The 20,779-nt window shown below is 43.3% G+C and overlaps 1 protein-coding gene across 13 annotated transcripts in view; it reads left to right on the top strand.

Moving 5' to 3' along the window:
* mecom (MDS1 and EVI1 complex locus) overlaps positions 1-20,779 on the top strand; it is a 129,331-nt gene that overhangs the window by 96,471 nt on the left and 12,081 nt on the right. For 2 of the 13 annotated variants that reach the window (XM_075473687.1, XM_075473682.1), the window contains exons 3-10: positions 7,612-7,746; positions 14,322-14,424; positions 14,543-14,656; positions 15,286-15,397; positions 15,546-15,693; positions 15,834-15,987; positions 18,734-20,126; positions 20,390-20,477. In XM_075473687.1, the coding sequence (XP_075329802.1) occupies positions 7,612-7,746; positions 14,322-14,424; positions 14,543-14,656; positions 15,286-15,397; positions 15,546-15,693; positions 15,834-15,987; positions 18,734-20,126; positions 20,390-20,477 (2,247 nt within the window). Of the gene's footprint in view, positions 1-5,427; positions 6,232-7,611; positions 7,747-14,321; positions 14,425-14,542; positions 14,657-15,285; positions 15,398-15,545; positions 15,694-15,830; positions 16,012-18,733; positions 20,127-20,386; positions 20,478-20,779 lie in introns of those variants that run through there. The other 11 variants (XM_075473686.1, XM_075473679.1, XM_075473685.1 and 8 more) reach the window with 7 other exon arrangements.

The following is a 20,779-nucleotide window of genomic DNA, read 5'->3' as shown; positions in this document are numbered from 1 at the left end:
TTTACTCATCTTATCCGGAAATTGGTGTGGTGAGTGTTTCTGTTTACGATGTGATGCACTTAAAGAACATACACTACCAAAAACACTTTCTCACTTTGAAGTTGTAACAGCTTGTATCTTTAGGATATAGAATATTGTTTTTAGTCTCAGTCATATTTCTCTTAGATTTTCTCCACAACAAAAAAAATCCTGTATTAGAAAAAAACAAAAACAGATGACCCAGTAAAAGTATGTGCACCAAAGTGTCCAAGTATTTGAGAGTAGTCAGCTGTTATTTTTAAAAGAGAGATACTTGAAACTTGTCATGGTTTTTTTTTTTTTTACTCAGACATGGGTCAGCTGTAAATGTAACACTGTGACTATGTAGCTCTTTTCAGTTTTTAGTCAACTCTGACCTGTTTTCATCCTCCGTTAACATGATACCAGCAGTCTTTTCACCAATATTCTCTTTTCCCTGTGGCAGCCATATAGACCTGCTGGAGTGACATGGAAGCGTTGTCTTCTGTCACAGTGAGCAAGTATATTATCTTTGTCTGATACCCACTAACATTAAAATATTAGCCTTCCCATTGGACACGGTATATGAAAAGCGGGTTGCCACAGTGTCCTGCCTTTAAACGTGAGAAGAGAGCTCAATAAATGTAATGAATGTGTGACACTTGAACATCTGAAGTGCCGTGTTCAGCTCCATACCACTTTACCCTCTCATACATAAAAAGGTCTTTTAAAGATGATATCTATGAGCGTTTTAGAGCCAATTTGTTCTCCCTGCGGCAAAAGGCAACATGCTCTAATTACCACCTCCTTTCTCCATTGCAGGGCTCGAGCGGGGTGGAGTGAGTTATTTAAGTTTCCAGTCAGTCCCGTGCACATAGGAGCTGTGTGCCTGCTGAATTTATGCTTCAAAAAATGTGACCTTTGACTTGTGTGCAGCTTTATCGCACCCAATAGCCAACATACAGTGCGGCCCTGTGTGCTGAGGCTCTGCGGAGGAAGTGGCTGTGATTACCACGACCTGCACTACTTTGTGTGCATCTTTTGCCACTACCCCTCTCCCTCTTTCTCTCTCAAAGACCCCCAGCTCGCTGCAGCCTCTGCTCATCCAAACAACAGCAAACATAAAGTTGCTCAATTTTTTTACCCTTTTTTTAAAAAAAAAATTATTTTTACATTTTTACCCTCTCTTCAAATGAAAACGTTTAGGCCTCATAATCCAATCAGCGTGTCCTACTGCGGGGTTTGGTCACAGTTTGCCATACCCTGAAATCATGCAGAAATATTAAATTTTCACGAAAGAGCCATAGCCTACAGTTGCACTTTTATTCAGATAAGTTGCACTATCTATGTGCAACCTAGAATTTCACACTTTTGCCTCTGCAACACAAATTGCTTCTTTTTGTAGACACTAAATAAATTTCTTTCTCCTTCTTTCCATTGATTCGCTGCTTATCTTAAGACGTGCATTTTAGGAATGAAAGAAACACTGGGTGTGTTTTCTTATACCACCCGTCTTTGAGCGGGAAGGATATGGGATTATTTAAGGCTTCTCATAAATACACCTAAACAAGCGTCGAGTTGTGTGTCATTTCAGCCATGACATGATAAAGACGAGTTGATTTTTTTTTTTTTTCCCGAAGAAAGAATCTTCTGCACCAACAAAATATAGTTTATGAATAAACCATGCTATTTGTTGTGTTTGCAGAGCTCTGCAAGAGACTGTCATAGGCAGGAACGGGCAGTGCCAAAACAAAACGACCGTGTGCTAATTCAGCAAACACGCCAGGCTTGTTCCTGACAGGCCACAGAATTTGTCAAGAAATCATCCCTCTCTCTGCCTCTCTGCCGGAATGCCTGGCTGACCCCCGGCAAATGAAAATAATCCAAAGTAATTAGAAGTGAGCTGGTCTGGTCCTGAGAGCCCCCGGGCGGCCGGGTAAACATGGCGGAGGGTCCGGGAGGGGCCTGCAGAAAGGGGGGGGGGGAGTGGAGGAGAGGAGAGGGGGTGCTGACCTTGTCCACATAAAGCAGTGATTTATGAAGTGCAGGGCACAGCAGCAGGGCTTCTGTCTTCTCCCGCAGAACCAAATTACTGAGGTGGAGATTAACACGCCGCTCACAACGGGCCTACTTCCAGACCCAAGGAAATTTTGTATTTACATTTTCTCCTTTCATTTCCTCTGCCGTGTTTTAATGGTAATTGGGATATATATGGAGACCGAGTCTAACCTTTAATATAGGGCCTTAAAGTTGCACACTTACTCTATTGTGCACTAATAGTGGTTGATGGGAGTGCTAATTAAAGAAAAAAAGTTGCAGAGTGTTGTGCAAACTGAAGGCTAACCGTTCGTTTGAGCCTTCAATGTGTTCCCACCACTTGATTGAGTCGCCCCACATTTAAGCAAAATAAGGAGGAGGGGGGGTATACAGACTCATGATGGAGACTTAATGCAGCTTTTCGTCGGTGTCAATAGGAGGTCTCGCCATGAATGGTGGGACTATTTCATGTGGATTTGGCTGCGATATTTTCTTTCTCTCCTCTTCTTTTTCTTCCCGCTCTCCTGGAGGATGTGCAGGAATGCACCACATAGGCCTTCCCAGTGTTTCCATGTGGCCCCTCGGCTGCAGCGTTCGGAGCTTTGCAGCTCGCTGCCCGGAGTCAGTTTGCAATCCGCACGGGAATCCCCCCCTCTTCTCCAGCCTGTCCCATCTGACTTCACATGGCCCGGGAACGAGCAGCGCAATCCAAAATCACTTCGCAGACCAGATACACCGAGCTGTAAAGCTACCCAAAAAGACCAAAAAGAAGAAGAAAAGAACAGCCCCTGCGTTGGCCCACGAAGCTGAACCTCAGATCAAGTAAAATACGAAGCTATTTGATCATAAAAATTCTCCGCATTCATGTATGAATCGGTATTTGCGTGACCGAGCGCCTAAAATAAACAAGAAAGCCGCAAGCAAAATAAGCATGGGCCCATTTAAGCAATTCAACCCCATTTCGAGAATTTCACAGCACTTTAAAGCCTCAGCACCAACATTATCCGGTTGCTGTGTGTTGTTCAAGTCTCCCAAACAAGTATGAAATGCTGTGTAGCATGATATAGTCGGAACTAACATACCCTGAAGCCTGCGTGCGTTTGGCTGGTAATTTGTTGATAAACAGCTTTTCCACACCGCTCTTTAGCGCGTCACAATCAGTATGAAAAAGGCATGGCATAATTCAGATAAAAACAGATCTATTTCATCTGCGCACATCAGAATGGTGTTTATGGCGGATTGCTCAAACAAATATGAATTAGAGCGACGCCTCGCAGATCCTTCTCGTGGTTTATTAAACGAACAAGTGTTTTGAATTCACCCCATCGCTCTTCAAGAGCTTTCGAGCGGCTCGTTCGCGGTGATTATACATTCAAGCGCATGCAGCCGGATCTTTCATGTCCCATTTAACAATTTTGACGCCTTAATGTAGACGTTTTGCAGTTCACACACAAATAAGAAAGAAATCACCCCCTTTCCTGCAGTGAGTGAGAAAGCTGGCTGATAAAGCAGGTCGCCTCAGACTGAGATGTGTCCGTTCTCCCATCATGGATTAGAAATAACCAACATCCACAAACAAGGCAAAAGCCCCTTTTTATTAAATACATCGTTTGTATTTCTACTCTAGGGTCAGCTTGCTCTACCCTCCTACAAAGTTTTTACGTTAAGCTGCATCTCTGGAGATAAAGTAGTGCAACTGCTGATATCTGACAAGTGTGCCAAACACGTTAAGACAAGTTTTCATGTCTATTTGTTTTGCAGAATGTTTCTGGTTCTGACCATTCGAGGCAATATTTGCTTCACGCAAGCAACTTGTTTTAATCTCACGTTCTGAGCGTTAGATTGTCATCTGAAGTGTGCAAATGCAACTCAGAAATGTTTAGAAAAGTTCACGTCAGTTGAGCACGCCATCTCCTGACCGGCCGAAGAAGCGCAGTTTCTTTTCCCACAGCCAGGCCGAGGGGGTCCAGCCAACGCTACCCCCACTTTGCCCTGCTACGATCACCTCAAACCCCGCGTATTTATTCCCAATTTTTTTTCTTTTTCTTAGACATTTCCTCCTTTTCAGAAAAGCCCTCAACCTGCTCCCCGTATCAGGATCCTCGATCAGAGCCGGAGAAGCCGGTGAAGCAATCACTTTCCCAGATTACTTGTATTTAATACACAATGCATCATAAAACAAATCCCTCATCCTGACAGGAAGAAAATAGAACAGCTCATTCGACTTGAGCTTTCCCAATTTATGGCTAAATTAAAAAGGCTTCCAACAATGGACAAGTCGAGGAGAGGCAGGAAATCAATGACCGGGCGGACCGGGGTCTCTCCGCGGTTCTCAAGGAGCGCGAGACGATGGGAATCGGTGGCGGGGTCCTGCCTTATTTACACATGATTTTTCCTGTCCTTCCTGAACATTTGCTCCGCGATTTCGTAAAACAATGGGCATTATCTGGGATGGAAGGTCAATGTCACAGAGTTATCCATCATCATCTGCTCTCATCAGCCAAAGCCATGTCCTCTCTGGCTTTATAAGCTGCCTAATAAACTCCGCTCACTGACAAGCAGGACGTCTTTTTATGCTCCTATTCCGTTGCCCCCTTCCCCACTTTATCAATCCCAGCTTTAAACTTCCACATTTGAGTAAAGCGCTCATGAAATAAAATATCAAACTGCGTTTTATCCTCTCCTCTGGGCAGGTTGTGGAGCAGGTGCACAGAGGACAATGGACGCGATTAAATTGTTTCTAATTTCTTAATTTTCCAACGGTTTGTTTTCTCTTTTAAAGGGAAATTTATCATTTTTTAAGAAGTCTATTGGCTGCTTAGACCTTTTCTGGAAGTGAAAGTGGGGGTGCGGGGGGGGGGGGGAATTGCCTACCTTGAGCATTTTCTTGTTTTCTTTTTTTTTCCTTTTTTTTTTGTTCAAGTCAGAGAAAAGCAGGTGATTAGGTCAATGTCTCAAAAGGTGGCACTTCTAATGGTCCGTATGGAGTTTCCTGGAGGTCCTCCAGAGAAACATTTAAGTCTATAGCTATTACATTACTTCCCTAACACAAAAACGGTTAAGTTTTATTATAGTTCTGCCTTTTTTTATTGTTAAGTGCGCTTTACTGCAAAAATGTGACTCCTTAAAAAGGAGGTTAAAAACAAACAAATCTTCACTGTTGGGTTGGGATCTTCCGTTTAATAATGTCACAAAATTGCCCGTGCATGTTATGAAAAAGTTAGGGAGCACGTGGATAGTAGGCTACTACTGCCGCTTTGTTGTTAACGTTGCTTCATTAAAGTGCGCTGCCTGTGCGTGGAGTTCATCCCTTTAGAAACCCCATCGCGACCTCTCCCTGACCCCGCTCACCCTCTCCAACCCCGGGCCCCTGTCACTTTAAAATTTACTGCGGAGAGAAGTCTCCTCCGACGGGGGGACAGGGGCAAAGACAGCCCGGTGTTCTGAGTCGCCTCTCCTTTGGGGGATAACTGGGATGAACGCGCAGGATCCGTCTTTGTGAGACAATGCGTGAATGAGAAACAGCACTCTAACTGGAGGCGATGCCTGAAATTTTTACCAGCCCTGAATCTCCTCGCTGTCATCTAGACGACACATCCCGGTTGGCTGAGGAGGGGGTGGTGGGAGAGGAAGAGAAAAATGAAAAGTTGAATGGTTACTAGGGGACACCTGGGCGCGTCAGGACAGGAGGGGTGACAAGAGAGGAGCGGACGAGCCAAACGAAGCGCACACTGTGGAAAGTTGGGAGCAAGTTGATGCGCCGGAGGGGATTTAGTTTCGTCCCGCGGTGTCTGTAGGACAGTGAGAGGGGAATTACCGAGGCGGCTCTGTCAGAAAGACAACACAGAGAGAGGGAGGATTTACTTTTACCAAACGCGTGGTGTCTGAGAGACACTGAGGCGATTGCGCACCGACGAGACGCCGACTCGTCCCGCGGCTCGGAGCCCCGAAGAGACACCGAAAAAACAAAGACGCGCTGCCGCTTCTTACGATGCCAAAAAAATCTGGAGAGCGCGCTTTAGCACAGACAGTCTCTAGCTGTATCGTTTAGCTATTTCGAAGTTGAGTGTTGCTCCCCACTTTCCTTTTTCTATTTTTTACATATATATCCTTTTTTTTTCCCCCACTGGAGTTTTCATCACTTTTTCTCAGTTAAACACGCCATCATCCCAAGAGGTTGTAACACGAGTCTCGACGGTAAGAGGATTCAGACTTTGAATAAAACCCAAACGTGTTGACTGACTGGACGATTAAAGAGCAAAAAGTCGAATTCGTGTTCGTTGTTTCGAGTTCATTTCCAGCTAAATTTGACGGGTGAAATTTGAGAAAGACTGGAGGGTGATGTGCGGGATATGCAGATCCACTATTAGTCCGGACAATGGGCTTCGTGTAACCTAAATATTTATTCAGCGGCAGGTTAATAGAGAGGCGGAAAGCCAGATTTGTGACCCTGAAAGAGATTCTGTTTGCATCCTAACAATCGGCTTGTCTTCATAATTCTTATTGCTCGCGATTTCCTGCAATTGATGTGTTTCCCTGTAAAGTTTACAGCTGCTGCGTAATAAATGTTAACGTTGGGAAACAACGACGCATCGTTTATAATACACCGAGGAGAAATGCTGCAACAATATGTTATACGGATGTTTTGCATAATAATTCAGCTCTTTTGTATTTATTGACATTTCATTCTGAAGGCGTTTGCTTTAGAAGTTGTGCTGATATTGTAAATGAGAGCAGAACTGTAAGCTATTCGTATTCTTCATGTTTTTGTTATTGTTATCATCACCATGGCTTTTAAAATGCTTGGAGTTTTGTTAATGCATTCGTTAAAACTGCCTTTTCAGCAACGAATTCAAACTCAAACCGAGTTCAGTTTAAATCCACAAAAATTCCTTCTACTGATTTTGAAATGCTTTTCCTTGACTTTTCTGCCTTCTTCTTGTTTTGTTTTGTTTGGTCGTATTTTTGTTTGTTTTCGTTAATGTTTGTCAGTGGACATAAAACAATTCAGATTGATCACAACTAAAATAACATTTAAAAATAACTGAATTAAATAAGAAATTGATTGGTGCATTCCCAGCCTTTATTTATCATTGCTATTTCTCTTTTAAACCTATTTGGGAGCACGTTTCAGTCTTGTGTTGCTTATGATTTATTGTTGTCTATTGACATGAGAATATATTAGATATGATTTGTTTTTTTATTTCTGAAACTGAAATTACAAAATTATTGGAATAACTCCTTCAAGGCTGGAAAAATTGACTACATATGGAATTAAATTTATTTGATATTTTTTCACATGATATTATTTTCAATTAAAAAGGGACATAAATTTCTTATAAATAGCTGATATTATAATTAATACAGGTATGTCTGTTTATGTTTGTGTGTGTGTGTTTTTTTTTTTTTCTGTGGGTGTGTTTGCGTGCACAAAACTGTGCTGCACCACAGACCTGCTTCTAACATTTTGAGTGGTATTTCTCAGTGGGAGGTATGTGGTTAGGCAGTGTTTGGACACAGTAACCTGGTCTGATACTGATCAAAGTCTGATCTCTCTCTTTCACTCCCTTTCTGCAGATCTTGGACGGGTCAGGCCATGTAAAATTCTGCGTGGATGCCAGCAAACCAGATATAGGGAGCTGGCTGAAGCACATCCAGTTTGCCCCTGCGGCCACGCAGCATAACCTGACAGCGTGCCAGATAGATGATCAGGTATGTGGAGAAAGGACTTCTCAACACAGCACAAGATGAATATGATCTTAAGAAAGAGAAGAAACAAGAGAAGGAGTGAAAAACATGTGGAGGACTTGATTCTGAATTCCCAACTGGTGATGTGTCTTTTGAATCTTCCAGTCTGGCAGAATGAATCAAACTTTTAAACTCCCCATAGCCCATTGTTTTTTAATGCAACTCTGATGCTAAAACGACTTCCCTGCATTTTCCAATAGCTGCCCTATCTGCATGCTTTTGTGTTTAGAGGTGTTATGGTGATCCAAGTCAGATAGGCCCGTGAGTGGTTGGCCCACCTTGCCTTCACTTTACAGACACACACATGCACGCACACAGCTCTTCACCCATGCTGCACCACAGAGACTCCTCGTTATCTGTTCATGTTTTCCTTCTGTAATTGTGCACTGGCTTCTGCCGTGCAAGGACCACAGGGCACGATCAGAGTCGGCGGGCTGAGATGAGAGTTCCACACACTTCCCGGTCACGCTTGCGATATAAACTCGTAGATATTCCAGGAATGTCACAGTCCTTTTGCTGCTCACCTGGCTGTAGAGAGGTGCGTGCTGCTCACATGGGGGCCTGTTCATCTCAGTAATCCCACAGCCAGGAGCTCCTCCTACACAGAAACTCACAGCCAAGAAGACAAGAGTCGAAGCTTTTTTTTGACGCGTGTGTGGAGCATACCATCATTTGACCCGGATAAAACAGCCTAATCTAGCTTGTGTGGCTGTCGTCACTTCTCACTGGTGGTCCATCGAGATTACTTGTTGAAAATCGACCACTGAAACTTAAACAAAAACTGCATTTCAGCATATTAGTTAATTACAGGTTCCCACTGCAGTAGTTGCCCATTTAGATGTAGATTTAGAAAGTAACATTTGTGTTGTTATTGCCATGAAATAATGAGGAAATCATTTAACAGACAATTGGGATCTCATCCGTAACCGGTCTCCTGCGCTTCTTTCGCACCTCTGTTCATCTCGTCCCTCTTGCTCATTTCATTAAAGATGAGATGATATAGCTGAAGAACGCCACATAAAGAGAATGCCAAAGGAAGAAGAGTAGCCTTCCTAAACGTACTCGTAAGAGACACAAAGAGACAAAAAAGCAGAGAGAGGTTTCCTGAGCTGCCCTCTTCGCGAGGTGTGACTCGCTGTCAACACTGGGGTTCTGCTTGGGTGGCTGTGTAAGGCTCCGACAGGTCACGGACATGGCTATGATGAGGTGATTGTTAAGTATTACACACTGTCACAACACAGCACAATGTGCTGTCTTTAAGCCTTCCGGCCAACATCGCTGTTTTTGAATAACACTGTAGCGTCTCACAATGCCTGTCTGTATGTTTAAAATGAATAGGCTAAATGGGGTGGTCTTGTAAAGCCGCAGTCTGTTTTTGGGCCTGTGTGTGTGTGTGTGTGTGTGTGTCTGTGTGCCTAAGCTCATGAGGGCCGTTTGTGTCCATGTGTGCACAGATGTTTATGTGTGTCGATCCGCTGTAAGTGTATCAAGTGTTTTGTTTTGTCTCTAAAATGTGCGCACCTATCTGTAAGTGCCAGTGTGTCAACATGCACATGTGAACGTAAGTTTGCGTACGTGTGCGTAATTGTGTGCACCCGCTGCCGGACTTAACTGTTCATTGCGGTTCAGATGACTCCCCACGCTCCTCATCCTGAGCTGGAAATGTTAAAGCACACAGTACCTGAGTCCAACAGGTCTTTACTGGCACAGAGAAGTGCTGAGTCTAAAACCCAGCCTGAAACCACACATTACGCATTCGCCACATATAACATTGTACCATCACCAGCCTGACCGAGCTTCCCAAGGCTTACACGCTTCTTGTTGAACCAAATCTTTCCTCGGAAACAAATTTAAGGAAATTTTCTCATGCCATCAGACAGAAACGATTTGTCGCTCAATTTATTTTGAGACGTTGTCCTACAGCGACAGCAGTTTCCAGGTGTCAGGGTCATTATTTGGTCCTGGATTTTTATTTTTTATTTTTTCAAGCACCAGTTTAGTTCTGCCAGTGTGAGAGTAAAACTGGCCTCCGTCCTCTTATTTCTGACCCAGGTCTGTTTATCATAAAACTTTATGACCAATCTCAAGAGAACTGCGGAGTGAAAGAGGAATGAATGAGCGAGACAAAGCCTGCGTTTCTAACTGGAGGAGCTGTTCGTGATCCTTTTTCTCCTCCACCGCTCTCTCTCACTTTAATTAGATTTCTTTGCTCGCTTTCAGCTTTGCTTCATATTCATTAAAGAAAGCATCTGCATAGAACTTTATCCAAAAAAAAAAAAGATGTTGGCAAATATCTAGAATGGGGAACGTGAGAAGTTATTTTCTTTTTTTTTGTCTTTATGAGATTTATTAAGATTCTCTCATCATAAAGTGCAAAAAAAAAAAAAAACTTGATATCACTTGATATCCGGCTTTTTTAGAATTGAAGGGACAAAAATGACAGATTCTGTTAGTTTTTCCTTAATCTGGAGCATTGCCCGCACATCCTGCTCTCCACCGAATTTCGACTAGGACGGAATCTATTTTGATGACCTTTTTGTTTTATTGCTTTATATATGTGACCCTGCTAAGTGGAAAGCTACAGGAAAGACCACGGAGGAAGGAGATGGCAGGTGTCGCAGTTTGTGAGTCACACTCCAACGTGCTCCAGCTGACGCTACTGCACAAATAAGAGCCGGTCCGTTAAGACAATCAAATATATTATTTATATCTTATTTCACCTTTAATTCAAGCCTCCTACAACGATCACTGAGTATTTCCTTTCTAACAGCTTAATCTTTCAACTGACATTAGCAACCGTTTTTTTTACGTATGTTAAATATTAGCTTTTGATCATCTCTTGCGCAATACTCAAACTTTCCAGTTGCACAAAACAACACGGTCTGAGTGCTCTTGCATAGGTCCCTTCACTATCCGCCCGTTTTGTTGTTAAGATAATTAGGGCAATTAGTGCTTAAAAACCCTCCACTGCTCTCCTCACGCTACTGACTCAATTGAATGGAAAATTGATTAAAAGTGTAATTAACATCATCCAATGAGGCCCCGTAGAGCCTTTCATAAGATAGTACAGAAGGATATGAGTGTTAATCTCATCCGCTCTATTGATTCTCACTCAGTATTGAGTAGGGTGAAGTGGCTCGGGGGCATGTTAGCTAAACACTGATAGCTATTCACCAAGTAAGCGTAGTGGAGGTGATTGTAACTCACAGAGATAACAGTTTGAAGCGCATTCAGTTGTAAAGAATTCACAAGGATTTATTGTAAGAAGGGATCAAATGTATTTAAACTAGAGAAGGGACAGATAGAAAAAAAAAAAACTAATGTCACCTCCATTTTTAAATCTACTCAGTTCGTACAACTTTAGAGCATAAAAAGACCTAATTAATGGATTGGACGTTTCTTTGCTTCGTTGCTTTTTTTGTCTGTGTTTTTTTTTTCTTCTTCTTCTCTGTCTTTTATAAGGCCATGCTCCCACAGCTGGCTCAATCTTACATGAAGAGAGTCATGCTGGCTTCCTTACACATCCACCCAATTACCTGGAACTAGTTGCACATTGTTTGCTCTCGCTCTTTATTGCTATCTAAGTCACGTAATCGTTTTGTTTAGAAGCCAAGTAATGATGACTGCCAAATATACCGTTTTTGTAGCATGACCCTGATAGCTACAGGGAGGTCGAAACACATGTGGACACATAATGCAACAGTTGAGCAAGTAAGTACAAGCACACAATATGTGGCCAGGAGAAAACGTTGTAAGTGAATGGCATACCTGTGGAATGAGCTCTGTGTGAGCGCGGAATCGGCCAACAGGGTGTGCCTCGGGAAAATGTGACTGTGTTTACTTTGCTAATGACTAATGGTGTCAAGGTAACAAGTTGTCCGATTATTGCCCCTGATCCTGTTATGGTCGTAACCTTTGACAGTGAGCGTGTGAGAAAAGAATGATAAGTAGTGACTTTAGAAACTAACATACATGGACCAAATGAAAATGTATATAAAGAAAATAATCACTGAGCAGATTCTTTACTATATACTTTGGCCCTAAACCTTTTTATCTTTAAGGTGAAAACATAGTTAAAAAACACTCCTCCACGGTGATGGATGATCTGCAGCCATTTCATCTGTGTTGTCAGGGAAAAATGTCCCTCATGCTGAGGCAGCAGGTCTTTAACGTGTGACCTCAGACGCCCTGGCTAACTTGACTCCAGAATTGTTTTAAGCCACTGTCGCTGTTTACAGTGAATGTGTGGCGGATTATGTGTTTTTGTCAGAGTGTCCGTGACATGCTAAAGATGACCTGAAGAATCAAAGGCTGTGCTTCATGCTCTGGAGTGGGTAGCTGCCTGTTTGTTTTTACGTATGTATGTTTTCCCTGTTTATCTATGGCAGCCCTCAGGGAAAGGGTGGAACTACAGGGGGGGGTTCCCCTCTTGTTAGTCATTACCTTTTTTTGCTTACTCGTGTGCACTTGAAATACCACAAAATGCATCTTTTTGTGTAAAAGGGGTCGATACCTAAAAGAAAGAGGAAAAACTCAGAGAGAGAATATTCTGCTGTTGATTGTTGTTTGCTGCTGCTTTGAAAGGATGATTCAAGTTTCCCCTCACTATGTGTTTCTTACTGATATAACTACTATTATTGTGGCATTTTACCATGGACGTTTGCATTTGTTTCTATGAACAAAGTGGTTTTGACGTCCGCTAATTTTTATGTTCTGAGGCCGTGCTTCTCACCCTGGTAGCTCTCCAAACAGCCTCCCTCCTCAGTCTCAGTATCAATCTCTCCGAGCGGAATCTCTGCAGACTAACATGTCTGATTGAGCTGCCGTCTGATTGTTTCTTAATCACAATATTTTTATGACCTCCCAGGGGTGATGGCCTGCGAATGCCTCTGTGTTCGCCCGTATGAGCATGTACGCTCTCTGATCAACACGTCGTGTCCACACGCTGGTGTGTTTGTGGTATAGACAGGAGTTAAAGTTTAAAGAAAAAAAAAGTCAGGGATTGAGGACCCTTAAAGTTCAGTTCCCTTAATTCTTCTGCTGAAACAATGGGGTTCGGCTCTGTTGCTCCCCGGGACTGTAATTCTTCTTTGACAAATCAGCAAAGGGGTTTGCCAACTTTTCTGTGCGGACCCTCTACAGAAACAAATGAAAGAAGTCCTCAAGTGCTATAAAATGTTTTGAAAATGTGGTGGTTGATATGAAGTTGCTCTGGTTTAGGCTTTAATAGGACTTAGACTTGAAATGCGCATTACCCTCCCACTGATTTTCTTGACAGCCAACATTTTTCAACTGCCTGAATATAAATGATACTTTCATGCCACCCAAAACACCAATTACCTTGTACCATTCACTCTCTCAGTTAATGGCACGTAAGAGCTCTGCCTTGGTCAGACTGACTTGAGCCCCCTTTACTCCAATAACACAATACGGTCTTATCTAGTCAGAGGCCAGAAGTAAGAACAATGAAAAGTGCAGTTATAGAACAGTCTACAGAATACCTCATGATCTTTATTTGGCCAAGATACTTATCATAAGCGTCTGTGGAGCCACTGTGGCTCTGGTGTTATAGTATCTTTATTCTGGAATTTATGAGTGGTCTACCTGTGATCCATGACTTCCCCGAATCAACCCCCCACCCTCCAATTGCATTTCTAATAAATTCCTCTGTCGTTATTGTCATGTTGACACAGCAAAGGAAGTTGATATGTAAAATGTCCAAAGCATTCCAAAATAACCCCATGTGTCATTGTTTCACAAAGAAAGGCTATTGTGTATCCATGGGAAGCTTCTCAGTCACAGGGTCTCTCAGCTGATTCTTTATTGTGACACCCCCCCCCCCCTCCAAATACACGTTCACCTGCTTAGCATGCTTTGTAATGCATATCTTAAGTCCATGAAATGGATGCACTGAAGAACACGTACTGAAAACGTACGGTTTTACTTCACCTCTGAAAGTTTCTTCCATGACTGAAATGCTTCTTTTTTTTCTTTTTTTTTAAACGACGTGCTTGTTTTCCTTGCTGTCGAATTAGTGAACTTGCTCTCCACACATTCATTTACCACTTCCTGCCCGCTATAATCTTTACTGTGTGTATTTATGAGACCGTGTATTTATTCTGCAGGATGCTTGTTTGTACTTCCATTCGTGTACTTGAAGATGGATGTCTTATATGATGATTAATTACAGGTTAATGAGTGTGTGTATTTTCATGTATATGTCTGCCCTTTGCGGCGGCTGTGGTGGCATTACAATCAGGTACACAAGTGAGGTGATTCGAGTGTTTATATGTATATTTGTATATTTGTAGTATGAGTACCAAGAGCTACCCTGAGGGACCTCTTGCTGATGGAGAAATTTGGTATTGATGTGTCCTGTGAGAAAGAGAGAGAAAAAATACTGTCAAAACAAAAACAGCTGTAGCATCTTAATTATGTGCTGATTTACGCAAAAGTTTTCTGTCGCTATGCTCCGGTTCGCGTGAACTTTGTCAGGGAAATGCAAGCTTGAAACCAATGAAAAATGTTCTGTTTTGCAGATCTTCTACAAAGTCACCAGAGAGATTTTTCCAGGTGAAGAGCTGCTACTTTTCATGAAGGCTGAAGACTATTCATGTGACACCATGGCTCCTGATATTCACGGTCTGCACCAAAGACACACACAAATGCACACTTTTGTTCATTTTAAAGACATAACAACACATACACCTTATACCTAAATAAGACCGTATGCTAATTTTTTCTCCCTTTCGCCGTGCAGAGGAGAGGCAGTACCGCTGTGAGGATTGTGACCAGCACTTTGAGTCCCGCAACCAGCTGCTGGACCACCAGAAGCAGCCATGCGGGATGCCCCCTTCTTCCTTCCTTAACCCAGGTTCGACTTATATTTCTAAATAGCTGTGCCTGTGTTATGCCACTCTAAATACTGGGTAGTGAAGAGTGACCAGAGGGATGAGTGGCTGAGGAAGGTGAATGATTCATATACAGTAAGCTGCTGAAACTGAGGACGTAGAGTAATGAACTGTAGACGCATGTGTCTACAAATTGGCATGAAATGGTTTTCACCTCATGCAAGCTGAGAATGGAAGATGAAAAATAAAAATCCAGAGTAATGCGGGATTCTTGTTTTTACATGAGGCATTTGAGCCAAAAGGACCACAGCTGCGCAATAGTAGGTGTAGAAGAACATATTCAGTCTTTATACTCAAAATATTACGCGCAGTAACAAGATGTGCAATGTAATGTGAGGGTTCAGTGCCTGCAGCAATGAAAGTATGATCTAATGTATGGAAGAGGCAGCTGAAAACATACCTCAATATGTTGACATTTTGACTTATGTTTGACAGCATACAGTCTAGAAACTGACAGGTAATTAATGGAGAAAGAATGAGGTCTGATATGCAACAAAGGCCCCCAGTAAAACTTTAACCAGGGATGAGGCAGCCATGTGACATGCAAAGCAGTCTTCTTGATGTGTATTGTGCATTTTTCTCATGTATATAGGAGGGGACAGTGACCTAAAGCCTCAAGAACCTCAAGACTTGCGACCGCTCCACATGTCTCATGGCCTACACGAGTGTAAGGAGTGTGACCAGGTCTTCCCTGATGTCCAGAGGTGAGTGCAAAGCAGACGTTGAATCAAATGGTTCACCTGTGAAGAGTTTCCTGTGAACTTCTTCAGATGCATAAAGAGATCTGCCATAACATGCAAAAGCAATTCCTATTTGACCTGATAAGTCCTTATTGTTGTTTTCTCTTTTCAGTCTGGAGGCCCACACTCTGTCCCACTCCGAGGAGAGGGAATATAAGTGTGATCAGTGTCCCAAGGCCTTCAACTGGAAATCAAACTTGATCCGACATCAGATGTCGCATGACAGTGGCAAGCACTACGAATGTGAAAACTGCTCAAAGGTAACGTGATGACTTTTGTAGGGTTCATTTAACAAATGAGCTTTTTTTTTTTTTTTGCTTGCCTGTTGTTTTTATTGCAGATTTGTAGAAGCAGATAGTAACACTGTCCTGTGCATCTGTGTGGTTCCTTTCCCCAGCAGGTGTTCACAGACCCCAGTAACCTACAGAGGCACATTCGCTCGCAGCACGTCGGGGCACGTGCCCATGCCTGCTCTGACTGTGGCAAGACGTTCGCAACGTCTTCAGGCCTCAAGCAACATAAGCACATCCACAGCAGTGTCAAGCCCTTCATGTGTAAGTCACTAAGACCCTACCTATGTAAGTCTCCTCAGTACATTATAATAATAACAATAACAACATGCTTTGAATTGCCTGTGTAAGAAAAACTGCTGATTTTTCAGAGATATGCTTAATTTTTCTTCAGCTCTTTCTCATGTTCTGTTCAGGATTTACACTGAAATTATATCTATGATTAGAGTGGCAATTCCTTTTCTTTGAAGGCAAGCGCTGTTGTTGTCAACATGTTGCCTGTCAAAGTGACTCTACAGCTATCTACCTTTTCTTTCACAGTTGCTTTGCCAGTTAAGCTCACACTCTTTGTCCGTAGACACCAACTCCAGCAAGACCCAAACACATTATGACCTTTCACACATTCTCCACCTCACACAAGAGATCTGATCCCCCTCCCCTAAAGCGTTATGATCTTTACCCTTTGCCCCTTCTCTCTTTCCCCTTTTTCCCCCTCTTTAACACACATGTGGGCTAACACAAACCTGTCCACATGCTAAATACACACACATGCGCGAGCACACACACACATTTATATACATGCACAAGCAGGAATGACTGCATCTCCACCGAAGACCTCATATTCCCCACTCTCTACCTCTCTGCCTCTACCGCTTCACCATTCCTCACAAATAGCAACCACATGTAAGGCCCTGTGAATAGTCCATTTGCTGTAATCAGCAGAAAATATGCAGGTTTAAAGACAACTAATGGCTGTGTTAAAAGAAAAAAAAAAAGCAACCTCAAACATGACGGCTGCCTGGGCAAGATCATGTGTGTTTGTGTGAAGTGTTTGTTTGAGTGACTGCTCTTGAAGGACACGTACTTGTTTTGGACAGTAGTACTGTATGCACACGGGTTTCTGTTTGTATCTTAGTGCACGCAATGTGTCAAGGATGTGTGTCTTAACACTCGTGTACGAGAAGGAAGCACTCAACTCACCATTCACCGTTCTTCTTTCTGAGATGTGTTTATGAGATTTTGTTTCAGTTTATTAGGAGCTGATGAATACATGCGTGTCGTGGATCGGATCCCACGCACAGTGTGTAAAGCATGCGTGTTGTTAATCTATAAATGACAATATGATACGACTTACGGTGAAAGATTTTTTCTTGTGCTTTCCCTGGAGCCATACTTGTAAAAATACACACAAAGAGAGATCTATAGAAGCAGCTAGGATGTCGGGTTTTCGAGGGGACATACAGAACTGCCTACCTCACTGTACATGTCTGCTGCACAAGCTTAGTTTGAAAATTTTTAAACAGTTGAAATATACATTATTCATACACACTTTTCAACATGCATGAACTTGTGTTGTAAGATAAATGAACAGCTTTCAAACAAAGAAGATGTATCAGATAGAAAAATATAAGGAATCAGACGCATCCCATGTCTTTCCACATGTTTTCTATCACTGTCTGTTTACTCATTAGAATTGACTTTTTTATAAGATTACATTCACTCTTGGCTCAAGCTTTTCCTAATCAGAGCTGTACATTCAAATCTGTTTCCCAAATACATTTTCTTTCTCAACCTTTGCATCTTTATGAATTGCCCGTTGTGCACCTTGTGCCTGGAAGGCATCCAAAGTATGCAGAAGTGTAATCACAGTGTGAGCCCAACCACTTCCTGATCCTCGTTTTTCTTTAACATCTAACAACAATGTGAGCTAAATCAATCATCCAGAGATGCTTCTAACTGCTCTCCTTAACTTGAGTAATCAAAGCCTAATTGAACCAGTAGCAAAAATGGATCTACAAGAGCCCTATGGTGTGGGAGGAAACAAGTAGGAGACATCTTCCTTGTGAATGGCATTCGTGATTTTTACAAGAATTTCTAAAATAAAAAGGAAAGAAAAAAAAAACATGAGCTAATCTATTATAACTCTTCAAAAATCATCCATAGGTGGTAAATAAGGTTGACATAATAGTAATAACAATAGATATAATCAGAAGGGGGTGGTGGGGGTGTTGTGACTGTACATCTACCAGTGCCAGACAGAGTGACAGACCAGCACACAGGGCCTGGCTGTGGGAAGGTCACTTAGCGCAGGATGACATGGCCCCAGCTATGGGGACAAGGTTAGGGGGCTGCAGGGTCGGCTTGAGAGGCCCGGAGGGGAAGAGGGAAGAGAGGCAGCAGAGGACGTGAGACCTGTCCCTGGGAACCGGACTGCAGGATAGGATTCATTCAACTCCACTTCCTTCACAAACTTAAAATAGAGCCATTGTACTGCATGCGGCTGAGAATGTGTGTTTGTGTGTATCTTTAGGTGTGCATGTGTGTGTGTGTGTGAGTGTGAAAGAGAGTGTGTGTGTGTGTGCGATTTAAATTCTTTTGTTGTGTGAATATTTTGCGAATGTGCCTGCATGAGCCATATGAGTATCTGTGTGTGATTGTTTATGGACTCCTTGGGAGCGTCCCTGGGAGGACAATGGTGCTGGAGATGCCTGGGAATCTGGTTTGATGTGCAGGTGATGAGTGGCAGCAAGTGACTCACACCATCAACCAAAGACAATCCCTTACAATGCCAGGATCTGGACACACCTCTCCATTTTTATTCAGCTGGAAAACTATTGTGAGAGTATTGATGGGAACATGAGCATTATCACTCATTCTGTATTTCCTCCTCCCTTGATGTCATGTTATGCAATGTCATGTTTGAATGTAATTTTTCTCTGAAAGTATGTGTGGGTGAGAGAGTGTGTCTTGGATACTGACATGTTCTACATCTGTCTCCATGTCCCTGCAGGTGAGGTATGCCACAAGTCCTACACCCAGTTCTCTAATCTCTGCCGCCACAAACGCATGCACGCTGACTGCCGCACACAGATCAAGTGCAAGGACTGTGGGCAAATGTTCAGCACCACCTCATCCCTCAATAAGCATCGGCGCTTCTGTGAAGGGAAGAATCATTTCACAGCAGGGGGACTGTTTGCCCAGGGTATGCCACTCCCTGGCACCCCTGGCTTGGACAAAACGGCTCTTGCGATGGGTCACAGCAGCGCTGGACTGGCTGATTATTTTGGAGCAAGTCGCCACCATAGTGGGCTTACCTTCCCTGCTGCCCCTGCGTTTCCTTTCAGCTTCCCTGGTCTGTTTCCTTCTGGGCTCTATCACCGGCCACCGCTCATTCCTGCCACCACCTCTCCTGTCAGGCAGCCAGCTCACGCACCTGTTGCAGGGATCGGTGCAGAGCTGAGTAAGAGTCCTCTGCTGCCTCCAAGCCCCGGTGCTCTGGAGTCTCGAGAGTTGCTCAAAGCTCTCTGTAAAGATGGCAGTTCCCTCGGAAATGAGATTGCAGACTCAGAGCTCCACAACCAAGGTTCGTCATCCTCTACCAAGCAGCAGAACAAGCAGAGTGACCAGTCTGAAAGCAGTGACCTGGACGATGTCAGCACCCCCAGCGGTAGTGATCTGGAGAGCACATCAGGCTCTGAGCTTGAGAGCGACATGGACAGTGAGAGGGAGAGGGGGGCTGCTCGAGAGAATGGCAAAGGTTCCAAGAGAAAGGCTAGTGAAGTGGGCTCCCAGAGCCCCAGCTTGATGGGCAGCAGTGCTGCTAAAGACTTTGCCGGCCCTTCCCTCATCCCATCCTCACTGGACGAGCACACAGCTGTTACAGGGGCTGTGAATGACTCTATTAAGGCCATTGCCTCCATTGCTGAGAAGTATTTTGGCTCAACTGGGCTAGTTGGCTTGCAGGAAAAGAAGGTTGGGTCTCTGCCCTATCCCTCTATGTTCCCACTGCCTTTCTTCCCAGCTTTCTCTCCACCAGTTTACCCCTTCCCAGACAGAGACCTCAGATCTGCAGGCCTAAAGAGTGAGCCACAGTCGCCAGCGGATGACTGCAAGAAGGCCCAAGGCAAGTCATCTGAGTCACCGTTTGACCTCACTACCAAACGAAAGGAGGAAAAGTTAGCCACATTTGCTCCCTCCAAACCAGAAGTCTCACATCCGATGGGTCAGGATCAACCCCTAGATCTGAGTTTGGGGCCCAGGGGCCGTGGACGTAATCCAAAAGAGGAGCAGACCAAGAAGAACCTGGGTTACGAAGACGAGAAGGGAGTGATGGAGATTCCAAAAGCAGATACTTCCTTACAGCATGCCAGACCCACTCCTTTCTTCATGGACCCCATCTACAGGTATTGTTATTCCCAGTGTCTCACTTAGCCTTGACTCAAATTACCACTTAAACTTTACACAATGTGGAAACAGTATAATATACTAAAACCAATGTTACATATTTTCAAAATGAAAATCAAACATATGGTTTCTTCTGCTTGCAAAATTTATCTTGAAGTCATGCATTTCCTAGTTGTCATTTCTTTTGTAAAGCTGAATAGAATTGTTATCATATTTGCTACTGAGCATGCGTTAAGAGCTGATAGAAATCTACCATTAGCAGGGTTGAGAAGAGGAGAATGAGCGATCCGTTTGAGATGCTGAAAGAAAAGTGCATGCGGCCAACTCCAGGCTTCCTCTTCCATCCACAGGTAGGTTCTGATCAATGCACTTGTGGGAACTGTTATTTAAATAATTACTTTTAACCTTAATTTGTTGAAGCATTGGCAGTTATTGGTCTTATCTATTTAATTAATTATGACTCTGTAACAATGACACTATCACGTGTTACATGTTCTCTGTTAGCTTCCTATGCATACAGATGTGACAGCAGAATGGTGTAAAACCAGTTAGTGAATATTATGCTTCTTTCTATAAGGAGTTCTTTTTCACAACGGGTGTCCCAGTCTGGCCAAACTGGATCAGTGAGGATTAGTATGTGGCCCCGGCCTAA

Source organism: Odontesthes bonariensis, chromosome 9, assembly GCF_027942865.1.
Source record: "Odontesthes bonariensis isolate fOdoBon6 chromosome 9, fOdoBon6.hap1, whole genome shotgun sequence".
NCBI lineage: Eukaryota > Metazoa > Chordata > Actinopteri > Atheriniformes > Atherinopsidae > Odontesthes > Odontesthes bonariensis.
The sequence above is the reverse complement of the archived record's forward strand: the minus strand, read 5'-3'. Positions and strand labels throughout refer to the sequence as shown.